Raw genomic sequence first — 22,503 nt, 5'->3', positions numbered from 1 at the left:
CTTCCCACAGCCCACAGCCCACAGCCCACAGGCCAAGCATGAACATGGGCAGGCTGGGCAGGCCAGCCATCTGACCAACTTGCCAGCACCTTCCCTGACCCTAGGTCTGGCTGTCTTGTGGCTGTTGAAGGCTAGTTCAGTATACACCTTCCCAACTTCAGCAGAGTATGGGTCTCTCAGTGAGCTCAGATTCACCGACCCCACCTCCAGATGCATACACAGCCAGTGCATTGTGAAGGAAACCCACCATTCTGCACAGCCCCCAGCTGGTTGGGTGGCTCCAACCCTGTATCACGGCAGGGGCAGTGCACCTCCGTCTTCGCAGTCTTCCTTTCCCTGAGCCACGCTCGCTGGGTCTGGACTGAGCAGAGCTTCTCTCTTCAAGCCCACTTATAAAGGGCCTGCTGCCTGGGAAGTAAGTGCTTTGACTTCCCAGGGGATAGCATTTGTTTTCAAAGCCAGACTGCAGCGTGTTGTTCTATCTCCTGGCTTTTCCTCTGTGTCAGTGGAAACCAAAGAGGCTCTGAGGCCAAGGTTGTCAGAGGATGAATCCCAGTGCAGTCCACAGAATCAGCACTTAGCTACCCCACTGACCTGACTGTCAGGCTCCATAGGAACTGTGCTGTGATTCACGTGAGGCTAAAGTTCAAATAGGTAAACATTACCCAAACCTCAAAGCCAGCCCTCAGCACCCATACTGAAAGGGGTCAGTAGCTACGGCACCGTGGGCACTGAAGAGATGACCTAGGACCATAAGGTGAGCCCTGCCTGCCCTACAGTTGGATGGTGGTGTAAGGATGGAGGCCAGCACTGGGACACGTGTGCTGTGGGGGAGGGTCTGGGAGGTAAAGTCAGGATCTGCAGGGCCCAGCTGCAGGGTGACTTCAAGCCAAAGTGCATGAGCTTGGGGGGCCGGGACAGAAACCCCATCCCCTGGGCTGTGAGTGTGATCCACTGAGTACTGTGCACACAGAGGGAAACCGTCATGTCCCTGAAGGGTCAAGGGAGTGCGGGGGCTCTTCTTAGCCTCACCCAGGCTTGATAGGAGCAGCAGTGTGACAGCTATCACAACTGTCACAGGACATTCGACAAGGACAGTCTTTGAGGCTTGGTGACAGCTTGGAAGAGCAGTTGGTGTGAGCTCAGGGAATGGGAGTGGCAGCATCCAATTTCAGGGCCCGGCCTCCTCACCCCCTCTCTCAGTGCCAGGCTGGTCATTCCCAACCTATCTGTGAATCGCTGCTATAGAAGGACCTTCAGAGACTGAAGGGAGCGGAGAAACCGCTTGGGAGACAAAGGCCCACACCCCATGTGTAGTAGACTGTGGCCAGTTGCATGGTCCCCAGGGCAAGTCTATCCCACAGTATTTCCTGTATTCAGAGCTGGCTGAAGCAAACTACTGAGGAAAGTGTGAACTTATCAGAGCTCTCTTTCAGACTTTCACACCCACAACCGACGCCGCTCTTCCATTTCTGCCTAAATCACTCTTTGCCATTGTCTCAGTTAGGGTCTCTGTTGTGCGATGAAGCGTTACGACCTTACTTGGGGAGGAAAGTGTTTATTCCACTTCCCCTTTGTCGCCCATCACCAGGGTGGGCAGGAACCTGGAGGCAGGAGCTGATGCAGAGGCTGTGGAGGTGGCTGCTTACCGACTTGTTACTCGTGGCTTATCAGCCCGCCTTTTTATACAACTCCGGCCCATCAGGCCAGGGCAGTTACACCTACGAGCTTCCAAAGACCCTAGAACCATCTTCCAAAATGACCCTAGCTTGTGTCGAGTTGACATAAAATTAGCCAGGACAGATATGCAGTGCAAGTGAACCTGGGGCGGACATGGCTGAGGTACAGCCTCTCTTTGGTGGCAGTTGCAGCCCTGTTCCCATCCATCTGGAAACTTAGAACAGGCAGGAGCGGCACTGTGGGTGTCCCCCTCCCAAGGACACAGGTACAGACCCAAAAGCCACATGGGAGAGACCAGCAGAGTGGTGGTGCTCCAAGGGGCCTGGAGAGCTGGGTGGTGCTGGGCGACATTACTTGGACATGAGCCAGGGCAGAGGCAGGTGTGCATGTCAGTAGTGGTTAAATGTCTGCCACCCACCAGATGTGCAGGCCACTTTGAAGGGAGGGACTGTGTGTGTCCTGACATTTTAGAGACTGCCTCTGAGAGTCAAGCAATCTACCAAGGTCACTTAGCCCCTGCTGGCCAAACCCAGAACTCATACCCAGAACACTTGGCTCCTTTCGGTCAGGTCAGCAGCCAGCCTCACAGGCAGTCTCAGGAAATCAGGGCCCCAAAGTGAGAATTGGCCCAGAATGCAGCCTCAGGATGACCTGATTCCTGAGCGTGTTTGGTGTGAACAAGCTTTGCACTGTGCTCTGTAGGAGAGCAATGTGGAGACTGTGTTGAGTCGAAAGACTAGACTCTGCTGTGGGAACCTGTCTGCCTTCCTGGCTTCCTCAGCCGTGACCTGAAGTGAAGCCCCACACCGCAGCCCCCATGTCCCATTCTGCACATCCTACACCTACACCCCACTTGGCAAGCCCCTATCTTCCACCCTAACCCTGCACACCGTCCCCATTCGTCTTTGCAGCTGCACTTCACAGCTTGGCAACAGCTGCCCTGGTCATTAGACACGCTCCTTGCTGCCTGTGGTAAGGAGCTGATCAAAGATACAAACTTCACGGAATACACAATTCCCTCACAAATTGTAAAGCTATTTCTCCATCCATTGACTAAAAGGTAAAGGGACTCGTGAGAGAACCAGCCGCTGGGAAGCTAAGCAATGGATGTTGCCATGGAGAGGCAGCAAGGTGCTACTTGCCCTTTGTCAAGCCCCCTCTGCATCAGAAACGACACCCTTAGCTCTTACTTCTAAACCCTGCAGTCAGGTCCTCACCTCGGAGCCGCAAGCCAGCCAGCTTCTACCCTTCCTTGACATCAACCCTGCAATCACAACCCTGCAGTCACATGGGCACCACCATGGGACTTCAGGCAATGTCTTACTCATTCAAGGCATAGCCTTGCCCCCTCCTAAGTGGCTGTGATGGTTAAACTCATTAAAGACAAGAAAGCACTCACTGCTACTCCCATGAACCGTTCCCTCTGTGAGCCAGAGGACTGAAGCTCCTCCTGTGTTTTCCACTGTGGGAACCGAGCCTCTGCAGACTTAAGTGAACAATGGATTTCCCAGAAGATGAGAAAGGGGTGGGCTCCGCACTTGGGTCTTTCTCTAAACTGGCCCAGTGTTAGCTTAGTGTGTCAGTGTTTCTAGGAGGCCTGGTGAGGGCTGTCCTGAACACTGTGACACTTCAGGTGGCTTTTAGGTACCCCAATTCTGAGGCCAGAGAGTTTGGGATGGGAAATACGCTCACCCAAAGACTTCTCAGGCTTCCCCAGTGATGACTGGTGTGGGGTGGTTCTGCTGTGATGTTTATCTTTTCCGAGGATGGCGATTCTGAGGGACAGGCAGAGGTGACATTTTATAAGCTGACCCTCGAGATGCCACAGGCACCCGGACGCTGGCAGCAGAGGTCGTGTTGCCAATGCTTGTGTAGCAAGGCAGGCGCTGGTCGTGTCTGCTGGCGCCATCCAGTTGTGCCGTCTCCTTGAGGATGAACAATGTCTCCCATGAGAGCCAAGCAGAGAGCCCAGCAAACTCTCTGGGTGCTGTGTTCCTTTAAGGAGTGTTTGCAAGCTTGGAAACTACGCAGATAGTGACACCTACACTCCAGGGTGTGAGTGCTTGGGCAGGTGTTTGCCTGTGCGACAGTACAGCCCCTGGGAAGGTGAGCGTTTAACCCCTGACCTTCCACCACAGGGTCACGCCCAGTAGAAATGTCCCATATATTCATGAGAAGCTGGTGGATTCCACTCCTTGTAGTGATGACCTTCCAAGTGGTTCCCAGACACTGACTTGAAAAGTGTAGGCTGGTACTGAAGATGCCTGGAAGAGGTGGGGCCAGGGACAACACCCTGGGTGCCGTGATTACATGTGTCTTCCTCTGTGCCAGTCTGTAAGTGTGCTACCCATGTGCTTGTGAGAAGCCCTGTGGCATGTGAGCAGTGGTGGCTTCCAGCCCCTGCTGGCTCTCTGCTGAGTGAATCTGAGGCAGAAACCTCCTCTCCTGAAGGTGCTTTCCCTCCCCATCAGCCCTTACATTCCATCTCTGTTGTGAGCCTTGATTGAAAGCTTTTGGGGACTTATTTCCTAAGATCAAGGGTCAAGGATGGTCAGTGACAAGGGAATTCAGTTGCTGTGTGTGTGTGTGTGTGTGTGTGTGTGTGTGTGTGTGTGAGAGAGAGAGAGAGAGAGAGAGAGAGAGGTAAAATATTTTTAAAATAAATTAATAATAATAATACCCTGGGATTTTTAAATATTAAGAATTCTATCAATTCAAGCAGCCCTTAGCATGTGTAATGGGTTCGCCTCAGTCCCAGCATGTGACTGCAGTGCTGGCCTGCCTTGTTGTCACTCTCTGCCCGACCTGCCATCCTGAGGATGCAGCTGGTTTGAAGCTTGTCACTTCGAACATCACTTTGCAGAATTTGAATTTTATTCTGCCTAGTTGCCTGTCTGCCTTCCTCGTGTGCCCTCTCCATGAATATGACTGCGTCTGCTGTTCAGGCTCTCCAAGGGACACAGCGGGGCTGATCTCCCACCAGATGACTGATGATGTCATCCAATTTGACCTTCAACCCTGGACTTTGAAAAGACGCATTATGTTTGATTGACAGTAAGCAAAAGCCCTTGGGGATGGACTTTTTGTCTGCTTTAAATAAAAGGAGATAATTAGGAAATAGCAGACTTCACTGTATGACCCTAAGACCTGCCTCCCAGCCACCAGTGCAAGGAGCCCTTCTTTTGCTTTGTTCCCTTGAGGGAGGCCAGGACCTTGGTCAGAGTCATCAGCCAAGCAGAGGCCAGCTCTCTCACCCACCTCCACAGCAGCCCCTACTTCCCGGCAGTCCCCTCCCCTGCACAGGGCGACCTCCAGTGCCAGGTTTCTGACCCACCTTGCCTTAAGGTGTCTCTGCTCCTTGTTAACTGTCACCTTCTCTGGCCTTGGGTCAGAACTAGGGGTCAGAATGCCCTCAGGTAGATGGAGGGCAAGAGATGCCGTGTAGGAATCTGGCCAGCTGTCTCCCTGGACGAAGCTACTGAATTGAGAAGTGAGTCCTTGGGTTACTTTGTGAGGACTTTACCATCTAACTCTGTAGAGCAAAAGTACCTGGAGAGATGAGAACCGCCCTGCCTATGCAGACTCCGATACCCAAACGGGCCGGGATCTGACAGCTGCTTTGTGGATAAACTCGGCAGCTGAAGGCTGACTAAGATGGGCACTCTTCCCTCATCTCCTGTGGGGCGATGGTCCTTCCCTTCTAGAAAGACTTACTAGGGCTCCCTGCCCTGATTGCATTTCAAGCAATCTGCCTTCTTTCTGGACTCCTGCGGTCTTTGCTTACTTTCTGTATCCCAGCGCAGGAGCCCAGGGGAAAACAGCGCCATGAAGTTGGGGAGGGTTTAAACTTCAACTGTCTACAGCCCTTGTGTCCTGGAGCCCCTCCTAACTGCCCCTCTGACTCTGGCAGGGTCATGGCTGGGGCCCCTCAGTGTGGGGTGTTGTCTGTGCTTCCTTGTGCTCACACAGAGGAGCTCTGTGAAAGCCAGCCTACCTTGACCTTTGACCACTAAGAGAGGGGGTGACCAGGACACCTTCCGGGGCTCTGCCTCCTGTGGGCCTGTCTTAGCCCCACAATTCCCTATAGTCTTCTTACCTCCGGTCTACAAATTACACTGGGCGAGAGGACTGAGAAAGCCTGCCTCAGGGCACATGCATCCAGGCTTCTTCAGCTGCAGAAACATCAGAAAGAACAAATGATTATAATTCAGGGGGAAAATGCCACCAGCCTGCTGAGCTCTAGGACATTATAGAACAAACTCTCCAGCGTTGGCTGGGCACCATTTGTGGACACTTAGAGTGTCCCTACGGACTAGCTGGGGATCATACACACACACACACACACACACACACACACACACACACACACACACACGCACACACGCTCGCATGCACGCACGCGCACACACATACATGCGCACACACACACTATTTAATATTTTATCTTGTGTACATGTTTGGTTGTGTGTGCATGTGTGAGCGAATACACGTGCACATCTGTACACGCATCTGTGGGGACCAGTGGACCTCGGCTGGTGTTCCTTGGGTACTACCAACCTCTTTTGTTTGGTTGTTTTGAGAGTCTCTCATTAGCCTGGAGCTTGCCAAGTAGGCTACCTGGATGGACCTGTCTGTCTGTCTCTGCCTCCCAGTGCTAGGATTGAAAGGGCACAGCAACACGCCTGCCTTTTTTTTTTTTTAACATGGGTTCTGGAAACTGAATTCAGACTCTTGTGTTTTCAAGGCAAGTACCTAACCTGCTGACCTGTTGTCCCGGCCCAGATATTTGTTCATACGAACTTGAAGGAGGCTGAAGCCCAGGTACCGTGGCCTCTGCCGTTATGGGAGGCAGGGGCGTGTGGTAGGTCATGGGGTGAGGCCCAGGCCTGCTCAGGCAGGGACAGAAAGACTTGGAGAGGGTCTCATTGGAACTCTGGAAGTTGGACTGTTCACAGAAAGGGTTCCTTTCACAGGGTGGCTGTGGTGAGGCCCAGTCTGAACATACTTCCTGTCCAAGGAACTCAGGAGGCCCCTGGGTAGCCCCCAAGTGGCACTCAGCCATGTGTCAACCTGTCCCTGTCCGTGGAAACAGCTCAGGTGGTCAAGGCATGAACAGAGCACATGAGGTAGGATGAGTTTACAGCCTCTGGAGCCTGTCCACCCAGGCTTGTGTCACCCAGGAAGACAATGTCATTTACAGACATACGGAATCTATTCTGAGGACTCCATAGAAACATTTCCATCAAGGGCCATGGTGCTGGGGTTAATTTCCTTGCCAATAGGTGCAGCCTAGAAGTTTAAAAGCGTAGGTCTATGGTCCCATGGTAGATGTCCCCAGGGTCGTGGCAAAGTTCCAGGAGCTTCGACCTGCTCAGGGCTCAACTCACCACTGGGTTTGGAGGACCGTTGTGTGGGTCATTCTCAGCTTGGAGAAATTGACAGCCTAAGGTGACACCCACAAACTGCCTGGTAGCCCCCAAATTCCTCAAGCATTCAGAAAGACTCTGGGCTCCCACTCTGTGTTCCTCTGTAAGTCAGAAGCAGGTTTAAGAGCAGCCTCCCCAGCCTCCCACCTTCTGCTCTAGCTAACACAACAGAATGATCTGCCACTCGTGAGTGTCCCCTACACAGTGATGTGTACACACGCACTGAACCATTTCCCCAGAATTTAAAATTATATCAGTCTTGTTAGGTGACTCTTTCTGGCCCAGCATCATAAAGGAATTAGCATTGCCGAGAAGTCTGAATGACATTGGATTGTGCGTGTTGAGTTCACATGTGAGACCAGCCTGGTGTTTACAGTGTGATGAATAGAAGGAGTTGTTCCTTGCTCTCTCCTCATGTGGCACTGCTGTGCTCCCAAAGCTCTGACCGACATGATATTCTGGCACCTCTTTGCCCAGTGGCAGTGTGGGGCCCCTGTGTACTTGGTGTCATAGCTTTACCAGCGGGCATTTGTATAGCCCAGGAGCAGGAGTTGAGATCAGTGTTGTACAGGTGACATCTGCTGCCTCCATGGGAGCTTTCAGACAACAGTGTCGCCCAGACAACAGTGTCACCATACCATACAGTGTCCCCATACAGTGTCACCATACAGTGTCCCCATACCATACAATGTCACCATGCAGTGTCCCCATACAGTGTCACCATGACCCACTTTCTCAGGCCTGGGGTCAATGTGAGTCCCAGGTCTTATGGACACTGATGTCCAGGACTGTCAGCACTGCCCTCACTTGTGGTAAGGACCCCACATTTCATCTGTTGGGTCCTAGTGAGCCTTCCTGTCGATACCATTTTGGGGTTAGCTGGAATGCTGCCTATCTGTGCACATGTTAATCTGCAGCTTACAGTAAACATCAGGGCAGAGCCACCAGCAGCCAGGCCTCAGTCCCTTTATTGGTGCCACCTCACAGGCATTGGGGAAATGGTAGGACACGGGCAGCACAGGACCATGAACATCTGGGGACTTGTGGTGGCTGCAGGTCTGTGGTGATGGCAGATGCCTCTGTTAGCAAGCCAGCAAGCCTTCTGTAGGCAGCAGGTGAAGCCCTGAGGTGCTGCACCTCTGCCAAAGCAGGAAGGGGGAGGGGGAGGGACCTTACCTGTGAGTCAGATCCTGCCCTCCTCCCTTGGCATCGTTCTCCCTCTCTCCCTCTCTTCCTCTCTCCCTCTCTCCCTCTCTCCCTCTGTCTCCCTCTCTCTCCCTCTGTCTCCCCCTCTCCCTCTCTTCCTCTCTCTCCCTCTCTCCCCCTCTCTCCCTCTCTTCCTCTCTCTCCCTCTCTCCCTCTCTCCCTGTCTCCCTCTCCCTACTCCAGCACGTTCTCCCCCCATACTCCCCTCCTTCCCTTCTTTCCTCTTTCCTTCTCTGGCTCATATCCATTTTTAAAAATTGATGGTGGATCAGTCAGCATTTGTGCAATGAGAAACAAAGCCTTGCTCTGCTTATTGGAAACTGAAATGCCTTTTTTCCAGCCACGTGACCAAGGCTCCCTAGGTGTTTGTAGCTCGTTCCAGAGGCTCCGAGGGCTGTTCCCAGAGCCCCAGTGGGTGTGAGGCCAGGGTTCCTCCCAGTGACAATATGTCTGCTCTTCCTGCAGATGAAATCATGCACCAGGACATCGTCCCACTCTGTGCCGCTGACATCCAGGAGCAGCTGAAGAAGCGCTTTGCTTACCTGTCTGGTGAGTTCCGGAAGCCAGGGGTGAGGGGTAGCCGGGGCGTGGCCAGTCACTGGGGCTACACCCAAGTCTGCATCAGTAGCTGCTTCGTCGCCCTCTGCCAAGCACCTGGCCATGGGGAGGAGGTGGCAGGGTCATGTCCACACCCTCATTTCTGGTCTGTTGTCCACACTGCAGCGTCCCAGAGCAGACAAGCTGTTGAGGAAAGAGGTTTATTTAGCTCACAGCTGTGAAAGGCCAAGGCTGAGGGACACATCCACAGGTGATCTTGCTGGCAAAACCTTAGCCAGTGCAAGTTATCATACAGTGAGAGGCGGGGAACATATGAGTGTGCTCAGACATGTTTGTGTGTGTCCGTGTCCTCAAGCCTCTTCATAAAGCCGCTAGGACTCAGTCAGGGGCCACCTGCCTGATGATTAATGCTAATCGCTTCCCCGAGGCCTCCCCCTCTGTGTACCCCAGTTGGATTATTTCTGCCTCGCAGAAGCCCCCAGATTAAACTCCAGCACAGGAAGCCTTAAGAGACACTCAAATCCCAGCCGTGGCCCTCAGGCTCTGGAGACGGATGAGCTGGGTGTTCCTGACCCAGGATTCCAGGAACTCGGCCCTTCCATGAGTGGATGCCAGTCCCAGTACCATCGGTGCCTCCTGTGATCATGGCTGACATAGCTCACCAGGCACCTCGCTTGGTACTGCTCTTGCTGTTTCTCAAGCTCTGCTTCAGAAGCAACGGCCTTGAGACTGACCAAGCTGAAGGCTGAGGGTCATGGTTGTCCCACCTTGCCAGAGGTGGTACATGTCCAGCCTTGTGACAGCACTCCTGTGCTGAGCCCAGACGTGTCTATTGGTCAAGACCAATTCAGGAAAAGGCCACATGTGAGCCTTCCTCCAGATCTCAGGTCAGCTCAGGGTGTCCCCTTCTAGTTAGCCTAGAACACCCCCATCACTTAGCCACATAAGGAGAAACTCTATCCATATCTGTGACTCCAGGAGCATCCCACCCCTTGGGGTCTTCTCTTGTTTTCATTGGCCAGACCTGTGGTCAAGATACAACATGCTCCAGTCACGTAGATTCCAGGGATCTTTGAGATGTTGGACAGGAGTGGAGTTGAAATCCAGTCTGTGGGGTGTATATCACTGACTTAGGAAACGTCTATCCAGATGAGGTGAGCAGGAAAGTGGAACCTCTTGAGGTGTTGCTGATGAGGCAGTCCCATTGGGAAAGGTCTCCCCAAGGTCCCTGAGAGGACAGTAGAAAGAGTGAGAGCTCAGAGGAAACTGGTGAAAAGGCCACAGTGCTGCCTCCCCTCCTCGACTTCTCCCCACCTCTCCGCCCAGCAAGGCTCCAGGCTTAGCTCATGGATGCCCCAGCCTTGGGTTCGAGGCCTTGACCTTGAGTGTGAACTGCCCACTGTCCCTATATTGGGGCATAGGGTAGTTGATAGTAAGATCCTGGGGACCCCACTGTATGCTCACCTCTCAAAGTCTGACAGCCTGAGAGCTCCAGGCTACTTAGAAGATGCCCTGAAGGTCCGGTCCCCATCACTAAGGTCCCTGGCTGAGGTCCCTCATCTGCTGAGGCTGCAGAGACCGACTTCATCTGCCTGAGCCTCTGAGCCTCTGTCCATCTGTGAAGGTGCGGAGGGAGGGATGAGGATGAATGTCTTGGGCCTAGGAGTTGACGGCAGCCCCTGCTGGTACCCAGCAGAATCAGAAGGAGCCACGCTTCTCTGTAACTCAGAGGAGGCCTGGAAGAGGTGCCAGAGGTCATGTGAGACATAGACCACAGACAGCCCTCAGCCTCTGCGACTTGGAGGGCCTACTGAGCCAAGCAGGGCAGCTGCGAGCTGATAACTGGAGGTGCTCTTTGTGACCAAGTGTGTGAACATCTACTATGAAATGTTCAAATGTGTGGAACTTGAATGTCTACCATATCTACAAGCCGGACCATCTGTGTTTGTGTCGCTGTTCGTGGAGACACGCCTGGGACATTTCAGCAGGTGCCTTCATCCTCTTGGTCCCACGCCCCAGTCACTTGGACACCCTGGTGCCTTACCTAAGGATCTGCACTCTCACTGTACCTAAGCTGCATCCATGCCTTGGACCATCCCTCTTCTCCTTGCCTGACCATTTCCGTCCTCGAAGACACAGCTTCCTACTTACAGCCAACCCTGGCCTGCCCTCCGTTCTACTGCACAGTTTAGGGGTTTTATGAATACAGCGGACCAGAAGATGAGCTCACTGTCATCTACGAGCTTCAGTGCCCAGTGCTGCAGGACTGTATACCTTACTCTCTCCTCTGCTGTAGATGGAAATTGGGCTGGCAGAGTACTCATTCTCAGCCACCAAAATCCATATTCTTCACGAGAGATACCCCCAGGCCTTCCCTTGAGCAGTGGTGTGGCCATTCCTCACAGCACCCAGCAGGCACCGTTTAGATGGAAATGCATTAATCAGGGACGTCTCGGCAGGACCGCTCCTCCAGCCTCCTGACTGAATGTGTAAAGATGGACGGCTGACGAGCCTCACGCTGCCCACTCTACCTGGCAGAGCAGCCACATAGCCAGCCCGTAGCTTCTGGGGCCCCACGGGGCTCATGGCCTTTCCCTCAGGTGCTTCACCAGTGTTGCAGCCTCGTGTCCCCCATGGCAGCTTTAATGGCAGACTTACAGCTGGTCTGAAGTTTTCTCCAAAATGAGGCTACCGCATACCCTGTGGAGTATCCCAGGGTCCTGAACCACCCTCTCCACTTAATGGCTGCGTTTGGGGCAGGCTCCTCAGACCTTCGTGGCATCACCTGCTTCGGAGTCCACAGTCAGCCTGGGCAGCCTCTGCTCTTGAGAATCACCCTGGAGAGAAACTGAAGCAGGCAGCTGCCTGGCAGCCCTGAGTGCCCAGAGAATATCCAGTGGCAGTAACCAGCACAAGTCCTGCCGACTGAGAAGTGTCACACCCAGCAGCTTCTGGATAGCTTCAGGGGTCCACAGCCGGGTGGCATCTGAGACACCACACATAGCTGCTTCGGTCTGAATGAGTGTCCCCCCACCCCCACCTCCACTGAGGCCCAGCCTCTCGAGAGGTGGTTTCAGGAGACAGGCTTCATGATGTAATGGTGCATCAAGCAGGGACACCCTTACACCAAACCCTGAGGCTGCCGATGCCCTGACCCAAGCCTTCCAGCCCACAAAGCGACGATAAGGAAACTTCTGTTGTTTATAAGCTATGAGCCAATGGCGTTTTGCTAAACACACCGAAGAGACGAAACCCCTAATAATACCTGTGAAACTATTAAATCGGTGTGAAAAATCTTTTGTACTCACAAAGGCTTTATATCAATTTGAAGTCCCCTGATTTTTTAAATGAATATCCAGCTTCAGAGGGCTGGCTTCTGATACTCTCATCCTTTTGTGAAATTTTATGTCTTTGTAATAGTTTTTTATATAATATAATCCACCATTATCCCCCTCCCTTCCCCCTCTGCCCCTTCCCATGCACGTCCCTCTTTCAAATTTCCTCGTTCTCGCTCAAATTCATGGCCTCTTTTTCTTTAGTTGTTGTTACAAATATGTGTGTGTGTGTGTGTGTGTGTGTGTGTGTGTGTGTGTGTTCCTAAATATATAAATGCAACCACTCATTCTATATAATGTTACACGTATGTATATGATCTCAAGGGTGACTGCTTGGTATTTGTCAGTGGGGGGCTCTGTCCTGGAGAAGACCACTCCTCCCACCCCCAGCATCCCCTACTTGCCTATAGTTTCCTGTCCAGGGTTGAGGCTCTGTGATCTTCCCCACTTCCTGTTAGCGTGTCTGTTGGTATCCTCATTGATCAGGCCTTGTTTAGGTAGTCATGTTGATGAGGCTTCATGGGTATAATCTTTTAGGCATTTCTGGGAGACACAGTATCACAGAGAAATCCCTGTTTTTCTGGTATTACAGTTTTTCTGCCCCCTTTGGCAGTCTTCCTGGTCTTAAGTAAGGAGTCGTGTTGTAGGTGTGTCAGTTGGGACTGGACTCCACACTATCTCTTGGTCCCTGCACTTTGCTTAGTTCTGGTCTTCTGTAATTCTTTCTGTCCATTGCAAAGAGAAGTTTCTTTGATGGAGGATGAGAACTATACTTTTTTGTTGGTATAAGGATAAATATTTAGAATGTAGTTAGGAATTGTGCTTGTTTATAAAGTGGTAGTTCAAGGTTCTCCTCCAAGGTCCATGGTTTTCCTAACCCCAGGTTGTTGAATAGTTTTCACACCAGCATGGTTTCCCTCTTGTTAAGTGAGCCTAAGTCCAATTAGAAAGCTGTTTGTTACCTCCAGGTATGCAAGCCACTACTGCACCCCGAGTTTATGTATGGCGCCATGTTGGTCTTTGTTAAGGTTCATAGGCATACATCTGGGTAGAGCTCCCCTAGTACCTTGTGGTACCACAAAAGCTAGTCTTCAGGGAGAAAGCTTCAGGTCACATCCAGCTCAGGTCCTCTGGGCTCCTGTGTCTGAAGAACATGGTGTCCCCATAATAGGAACTTACCTTCCACCTAGGGGCAGCCAAAGGCAATAGCAATAGCTTGCAGTGTTTCGGGAGTCTCTTGGACTGTCATTCTCGTCTTGTTTATGCAGCCATTGCTAGGAACAACCGTTTCACAGAATTCCTAGTTTCCTAGATCTTAAAGTCCTTCTACTCCTGCTTCTGTGATGTTCCCTGAGGCACAGATGCGGGGCATGGGTTGTAAAAGTACCCACCGAAGGCTGGGCTCCCACAGCCCCTTGGTCCCTGCATGTGTCCAGCTGGTTTCGTGAGGGTCTCCATTTGCCACAACGAGAAGCTTCTTTGATGAGGGTTAATTGAAACACCCTGTGTCCAAGAAGTCTCTTTGGCTCTGTTGGAGACAGCTAGGACGCTGAGGCGCTGCTGACTATCTCCCCCTTTTTCCTCCTCAGGTGGGCGGGGACAGGACGGAAGCCCAGTCATCACCTTCCCAGACTACCCAGCCTTCAGCGAGATCCCGGACAAGGAGTTCCAGAATGTCATGACCTATCTCACCAGCATCCCCAGGTAGGGGCTGCTGAGGCCAGAGCTGGATTTGTGGTATTTTCTGCTTGATTGAGACCCTGGGGTCCTCAGTCAGGGTGGAGCTTCATTGAGGAATGGGTTCACAGCTCAGAGTCCACTGTTATAGGTCCTGGGCTCCCACGGACTACTTGGCACTACAGTAATCCCAGCACTTAATCCCAAGTTCAAGTCCAGCATAAGCTACTAGTGAGAGCTGTTTGAAGAAAACAAAATATAGTCACTTTTCTCTTTTAAAGTGTCACTAGTCACTGTCCATTCTGGACTCAAAGATCCATGGTGAGTGAGTCTTTCCACGCCTGGGAAAGGCACCATATGGTCGTGTCTTTGGAAGAAGACATTCTACAGCTGAGGCTCAATTTATCAAGGAGCCTGGCTCCCCTTCTAATCTGGTCATCAGTTCCAAGGAAGTCCCCTGAGGTGGCTGCTAGAAACCAAGAGAGCAAAAGCAGCAACAGCCGATGTCCTTGGTGTTTGTATCAGTCACGATTCCCTGGAGGACCAGAACCCATGAATGTGTATTAAAGGAAGGAAGACTCATTTGATCGGTTTAAACGCTGTAATCTAGCCAGTCCGATAATGACTGCCTCACATCGGAGAAGCCCAGAATATAACTGTTTGGGTCATAAGACTGAATGTTTCAGCAGTCTCAGTCGGAGACTGGGCAACTGGAGGGTTCCTGGAGACCTGCTTGTCTTCTATCTGTCATTGAGCTGAGGGAGAGGCTAGAGACGTGGTTGTGTTTCATCTGAGATTCATCCAAGGAGAGGCGGCTCTCTCAGACTGATGCCCAGACAGCCTGGCTATGAGTGGGTGGGAGTTGGCAGGTAGGGCTGATGGGTGGAACAGGGGAGAAGTTAACACAGAGCCCTGTGTGTCCCCGGAAGAGGAGGATCTACTGAGCCAGGAAATAGAGGTGAACTCAAGCTGGCCCTGTGGAGTAGGGACCACTGGGTCCTGTAGGTGCATCTGGCTCATGGGTTTCTAGGTCAGTACTGTGCTGTGCCTGCTACTGTGAGTAGCCCCACGCCCTCCCTGTCCCTTCTGTAAGTATCAGGAGTCCTGTTCCTCCGGCTTGCCCCAGCATGTTAGGGCCCTGCTGAGGACACTTTGGGTGATTGGAGCAAACATGACAGAATATTGGAGAGAAACGGAGGGCACACAGAGAGATCCCTACTTAGCTTGCTGACAAGACCACAGAGGTAGTGACAGAGAAGGGAAGCAGCTCTGTAGTGGAAACCCCAAGTGAGAGGATGTGCTGCAGCCCAGCGAGGAAGATGGAGCAGACACCAGACTTGCTATCCTTGCCTGCCACGGTTCATTCCTTTCTCAAGGCTGAGCTAGTGCTCGCAGATCTCTGTGGGAGTTGCTGCAGAGCCTGCAGGGCACCTCTGAGTGTCAGTCATTCGGAGCCACCCGCAGGCTCTTCTCATGATGGTAGAGCCAGCCTCACCAGCCCCGCACTAGCCAAGGTAATCTCCAAGCTCCCTGACCACCTCCAGGTCCAAGAAAGTCCGCCAAGGCTGTCTTCAGACATGTACGCTCACTCATGTGTATGTGTACACTCGTGCACACACTCATGTATTCTCACAGTCACACATGTACACATGTACAGGTTAACACGCACCGTTAACCCATGCAGTTATGCATGTATACATACTCATGTTCACAAATGAACTCATACATGCTCACATATATGCAAAGGTTCACACCTGTGCTCTGCACATGCACACTCTCACATGCACGCACATCCCTGTGTGTTTCCAACATGTGTTCACACATGAATTTTTGTACACACCTGTTCATGCATGTGTGCTCATCCATATACACATTACACACATACTTGTATCCATGGTTACACATGTGCATTTACATGTTTATACATGTACACATCCTACCATATGGAGAAGCAAAGCAAATCAGATTAAGATGCAAATTTTAAGAACACTCAAGGGAGCCAGGTGTAGTTCCTACTGTCAGCTCAGCACTCAGGAGGCTGAGGCAGGAGGACCACAAGTTTGAGATCTACTACTTTACACAGGAAACCTTGGAGAGAGGGAGAAGGTAAAGAGAGAATAAATGAATATTGAAAAGAAGGAGGAAATCATACCAGGCTCACCAACCCTGAAAACGGTTGGATCAGAGGAAAGACCCATCTCTGGAGGCCACCGCATGGGTTCTCTTTGCTGTAGCTGTCATTGGCTCCTGGGGGATTCTGCAGCCATGGTTATTAAGTTCTTCTGTGGGGCCAGTGTCCTGTGGCAAGGGTGAAAGAGGCTAGTGGAGGTCTCTTTGCTTTTTGGAGCATGCTGATCACTGACCACAGATAGGCCGCCTTGCCCTGCCCTGTGAGCAGGCCCTGAAGCTGCTTGCTGTACAACCTCCACATTTAGTTGCTAAGACACACTGGTCCAAGCATAAATTCATAGTGAAGCACAGACAGACGTGCTCCTAAGCAGATCACCAATAAATCGCCTGAGGCCCTTTTCAGTCAGAGGACTGGGAGCAGCCATAAGACATCGGGCCACCTTCCCATGCAGTATGCCCACCCTCCATTCACAAAGCTTCTCCAGCCACATAGGCCAATGGGCCTCCTCTCCCAGCCGTTCTTGGTGATGAGGCCCTGCTCCTAAAAGTGCCTGCATGGCTCACGCATGTACAGATGCACACACCACATAATTGCCCTGAAACATGCAGGCAGAAATGAACAAGACAGATGCACACAGACGTGAACACACACACGTACTCACTCACACACTCATACACACACACTCATTCACACACACATTCACACACACATTCACACACAGACACACACACTCATACTCACCACACATTCACACACAGACACTCTCACACACACACACATCACACACAGACACACACTCATACTCACCACACATTCACACACAGACACTCTCACACACACACACATCACACACAGACACACACTCATACTCACCACACATTCACACACATTCACACACACACACACACTCACACACACACACTCATACTCACCACACATTCACACACAGACACTCACACACACACACACTCACACACACACACTCATACTCACCACACATTCACACACAGACACTCACACACACACACTCACACACACACTCATACTCACCACACATTCACACACAGACACTCACACACACACTCACACACACACACTCATACTCACCACACATTCACACACAGACACTCACACACACACACTCACACACACACTCATACTCACCACACATTCACACACAGACACACACACTCATACTCACCACACATTCACACACACTCACACACACACTCACACACACACACACTCATACTCACCACATATTCACACACAGACACTCTCACACACACACACACACATCACACACAGACCCTCTCACACACACACATCACTCACACACACTCACTCACAAGTATGCAGAGACACGCGCTCCCTGAGATGACTTATAGCTGTGAGGACCCTTGGAGGTGGATATAAGGGACAGACAGAGACACAACTCATACTCTCTGTCAGGTAGAGTGGATGCTGTCTTCTAGAGTACCTGTTTGACCCTCCCTTGCTGGCCACAGATAGAACTTTCCATGGAGTGTGAATGTTCTGGTAGAGTGTGTGTGTGTGCAGCCATGCGTGTGCCAAGCCACTGCCAAGCCACTGCCACGCTGCTGTTAAATACCAAGGCTGTGCCTCTGCTTCCTCCTCACCGGGAACCACAGATAAGGGCTGGTTAACCTCACAACTGCTCACTCCCACATGTGGTGGGCAGCGTCAGCTTGCCTTGCGTCCAGCAGCGCTTTAGGGCATCCTTCTTGTTGGCCTTGGTTACTGCTTCCTCCACAGTGTAAGTGGGCTAAGTGTACCTGCCTGTCAACAGGGGATTTGGGGACCCATGCTCTCTTGGTTAGGGCCCTACTGTGATGAAGGGCAGTTAGTAGGTTTCCATGTTTGTCCCCTGTTGGTGGCCATTCCTAAATGTCTCCCCAGGTCTCCCTTGAGTCTCTCGTATCCAGAGTCTGCTCCTCTGCCTTACTTAGGGTGACTATTGCTATCACGGAACAACATAACCAAAAGCAACTTGGGGAGGAAAGGGTTCTTGGCACAGCACTATGCCATCATTGAAAGAAATCAGGGCAGGAACCCAGAGGCAGGAGCAGACGCAGAGGCCAAGGAGCAGCGCTGCTTAAAGGCTTGTTCCTTGTGGCTTTCTCAGCCTGCTTTCTTAAAGAACCCAAGACCACCATCCCAGGGATGACCCCACCCACAATGGACTGGACCCTACTCCATCAATCACTAAGAAAATGCCTTACAGGCTTGCCTACAGCATTTTCTCAACTGAGAGTCCCTCATCCCAGATGAGTGTAGCTCGGGTCAAGTTGATAAAAACAAACAAACAAACAAACAAACAAACAACTCTCCAAGACAGCTGCCCTCTGCTGTTGTCTGTCACAATGCTTATCTAGATGGTCACCGTGTGTGGCTTCCAGGGGGAGCTAAGACCCCACTGATAGCTGAACCAGGACAAGAGGACTACAGAGGGAAAGAACTCAGGTGGATACGCCCACCATCCCATCCCAGGGCTCTCAGGGACTGCTCGAGACCTCAGCTTCCCACAACAGCATTTTATTTGTAAAGTCCAGGGCTTTGAGCACTGAGAGCCTTTGAAGCTTCCCAGAGTCCCTGTGACTTCTGCCCTTGAAGACTCTCTCTGTGGGGTCTTCTCATGAGGTCCCGCCCTGTGCTTGTGTGGCACATTCTCCTAACCCCACCAGAAGCCACTTCCTCTTCATTGCTCATTAGTTATCTTTCTCTGTTACTGTCATCCAGTGTGACAGTCACTGACCATGTGTGGCCACTTAAATTTAAAATGAAGGAAAACAAAACAGTTGTTTCTGCTCTCATGTGGCTGGGGGTTACCACACACTGGGCAGCTGCAGGCTGTGACACATGTCATGTTAACAGGGCATGCCTCATGTTCAGGGGCAAGGGTAGTGACTGTTCTGCTCTTTTGTCCAAGAGGAAGGACAGCTGCCATCACCCTGCTAGAGGGTGTGCCACTGTACCATAAGGAAGCTCTGGAAGGCACAAATAGTGGCTCTGGGCCTTCCCCATTAGCCTTCCCCAGGCCCTTCTCAACCCTGTCACACAGTGCTGACTGTTCAGGGAGTTGGCAATGACTGTGAGCTAGCTAGTGAGTCAGAGTACTACTTGTTAAAATTCTAGTTCCAGGGTAGAAGAGTTGTCTGAGGAGAGGTCTTGGCAACCTTGGAGCCCTCAGGGAGGACACTAACAAATGCCCTGGAGCCACATGGAGACAGCGAGTGGCTGCAGCTCCCCCACTGCATGTGTGCACACACTCATACTCACCTGAACACACGAACACACACACATTCTTTGTGAGGAGTGATGAGCTCTCGTTCTGTGCACAGACTTATTTGGGACTTGAGTTCAGCGGTGCTCACAGAAGCCATTTTCGAAGATCATGGATCTAGGAGAGCAAGGGAAAGCAAGGGCAGAGGCTACTTAGCCAAGATGGCTGTGAGTGGGGCTGATTCAGGCCATTTTGACAGCAGGGTCTCTGATTTCTCCTCTCAAATGTTCAGAGAAAGGCTAGTTATGCCCAGTGGCTGTGGTGGAACTGTGGGTTCCATTAGTCTCCCTGTCCTCCAGATCAAGGAATACTTTGGTTAGGGTTTGAGCTCCTCTGCCCTTCACCAGCCCACAGCATGCACCTGGGACTCCAGAGTCTTGAATCTCGGGAAACCTGCCCAGAGCCAGGCAAAAGAAATACTATCACAGGTGAGAGGGGCATACCCAGTTCTGTGGCCCCATCCCTGTTCCTGCCCAGGAGGGACCCGATAGGTTCCATGTGTTTCAGGAAAGTCTAATAAAGCTATCAGTCTGCTGGCTGACTCTGAGCCTCCTGGGCTAATGCTAAAATCCCCTGAACCCACAGGAGCCAACCAGGCAACCTTGGGAAGATGGGCAACCTCAGGGATATGGCCTTATTGTCCTGGAGCTGCCTGCCCTTGTGCACTTACTGGGTCCTCAGAAATTGTCCCTTTATGCTCTCTAGGCAGTCAGCTGTGGCTTCAACCTGTGAGGCCTGAGCATCTGGTAGGAGGAGGCCAGGGGAAGTTAACACTCTACCTCCAGCATCCTCCTGAATGTGCAGCTTCATGCTGACCACATGAGGGCGCCATTAGTCAAACCATTGTCAAGTCAGGTTTACTGTGAGCCTCATGGCTCCTCTGATCCTGGTTTCACATACTCCCCCACCCCCACCCCTTCCATTCTTATAACGAGTTTGTAAATCTTGTACACTGTACTCCAAGACCTGCTTTTAAACTCCAATGTCACTAAGACAATGACACTCGTAGGATGGGGCATTTCACACACTGAGAAATCAAGGAGACATGTCCCACCAGACAGAGATGTTCCATCCGTGGTGAACCTATCTTGAGATCCCTGGGCCTCTGTTTGTCTCATCCTAGCTGCCTCTCTCCAGGACCCCATACCCTCTGCTGATCTCAGATGCCTGTTCCCTTCCTCCAGGCACCACAGGGGAACATGACCAGCCCTCTACCCACCACTGGGATGCCAGTGTCTATGGGTTTAAGCTGTGGGTTCTGAATGCTAGCTGCTGTACCCCAGCCCCAATGCCCACTCACTCTTGCTGCTGGCCCTTGAGTATTTACTGTTACCCATGACTCATCTACTGATGTGAGCTATAAGGCTAACCTCTTCTGGGCAGATGACACCCTAACCTCTCCTGGGCAGATGACACCAATGACAAGCCAAGAAAGGTCCACCTAAGTCCATCTTTTCAAAGTTGTGAATTGCCTGGGCTTCGTACATGTTCATGGGTTACCCCCAAACAGCTGTATCACAGTAATGGCACCCCAAACTGTGTGGAACAGGGACAGGATTATATGCCGTGAGGGTTCAGGGAGGCAGGGAGGCTGCCCCAAACCAATGTGGGATGAAGTAGGTCCTGATGCCCCTGCTAGGTCTGACAAGAAGATCCTGCTGAGCTAGGTCTATGGGGAAATATGAATCAGCTGAACATTTATGTCTGTTGCAGGACAGACCCTGGCCCTGTGCCTGTCCTTCTATGATTGCTTTCTGCCCAGTGGTGTTGTCAGACCTAAGGCCTTCAAAACAATGACTTGAGAGAAGGTTCCAGCAAATTCCAAACTCCTGAAGCAGGTTTTGTGACACTTCTGGGCCTTTTTTGGATAAAGTATACCTAAATCCCCCTCACATGTTTTAGGACTGTGGACCACAGTGGGTATCTCTAAATGCTGGTCCCTGAATGCTCAAGAACATCTGAGGCTACCACATGCTGCCTCCTCCAGTTCTTCACCTTTAGACAGCCATAGCTGTCTCAAGGCCCAGGACATCTCCCTGCAAGAAACCACTACCACCCTCCTGGGGCCAATTTCAGTGCCTGGCCTGCTGATAGTGCAGGCCAATAGGCACTATGAGGCACCACCCTCAGCTGAGCCTTCTCTTCATAGAGATTAGTGCTCCTGCCCCTTGGCTTTGGAGGAGGGAGATGTTGGCAGCAGCAGGAGGGACTGCCTGAGGCCATGTGGAAGGACATAAGGGCTGTGGCTTCCTGAGACTGGAGGCTGCCAGTGATGGTGAGAAAAGGGAGGCTGCTTCCTTCCAAGATTTCCTACAGTGAGTGTAACCCTGGGAGGCAGCCATAGTGTCCTAGTGACCGAGTGTAACAGGTCACTATCTGGGCTCTGTGACAATGGTCAAAAAAAAAAATGCAACCTTTTCTATGCTTAACAAGATGGAGCCCCACCTTCACAGAGTCACTATGAGGCCTTGGTCAAGGATTGTGGTTTGTTAGTCCCACACTTGGCTCACAGCCATACAGAAAGTCAGAAGGTCCTCACCCAGAAAGTGGGGCCTGGCCCCGGCTGGCCAGATTCCTGATGGAACCTACTGACCCAGGAGTTCTCTGTGTCCCAGACTGTGAGCCGTGGGCAGTGGGATGAGGTCACAGATGCCTTCCCAGGCTCAACCGTCAAGCCATAAGCGAGCTACAGTGGGCAGACCACCGGAAACATACCTGTAAATGTTGATTTTAATATAAAGGTAGCCTATAAATTAATGCAGCAGCTGGTTTTCTTTATTCTGGTGAATTCCCCAATAATGACACAGAAAGACCAAGATTTACTTAAGGCTTTACTGCCTGGACAGCCAATTGATATATTTTAATCCTCTAAGCTAATCTGGCTACCTCCCAGTCAAAACTCATAATACTTGCATTTAGGGCTTTCCATTCTTCTGTCTTCTGTCCTCCCTCCTCATGGCTCAATCTGTTACCTTCTTTCTCTCTCCTTCCCCTGGCTGGCAGAAGTCCCACCCTATTCTCTCTTCTTCCCAGGCACTTGCTAATCAGCTTTATTGACATGGCAGAGAATAAACGGTGAGCATTGTTTACATAAACTTGAAACAAGAGATTCTTGACAGAAGCATTACAATGCAGTGTCCAGATTGAAACAAGGTGTGAGGGCAGAGAAATTAGCATTTGAATAAA

At 51.5% G+C, this 22,503-nt stretch overlaps 1 protein-coding gene across 37 annotated transcripts in view; it reads left to right on the top strand.

The window, feature by feature from the left end:
* The window catches only part of Mcf2l (MCF.2 cell line derived transforming sequence-like), a 145,625-nt gene that overhangs the window by 78,842 nt on the left and 44,280 nt on the right, over positions 1 to 22,503 (top strand). For all 37 annotated transcript variants that reach the window (XM_087587422.1, XM_087587410.1, XM_087587421.1 and 34 more), the window contains 2 exons: positions 8,778 to 8,861; positions 13,795 to 13,909. In XM_087587422.1, the coding sequence (XP_087443548.1) occupies positions 8,778 to 8,861; positions 13,795 to 13,909 (199 nt within the window). The remainder of the gene's footprint in view (positions 1 to 8,777; positions 8,862 to 13,794; positions 13,910 to 22,503) is intronic.

This window comes from Rattus norvegicus, chromosome 16 (genome assembly GCF_021556685.1).
Source record: "Rattus norvegicus strain SHRSP/BbbUtx chromosome 16, alternate assembly SHRSP_T2T, whole genome shotgun sequence".
Lineage (NCBI taxonomy): Eukaryota > Metazoa > Chordata > Mammalia > Rodentia > Muridae > Rattus > Rattus norvegicus.
Note: the sequence above shows the minus strand (reverse complement) of the source record. Positions and strands in the feature narration are given on the sequence as shown.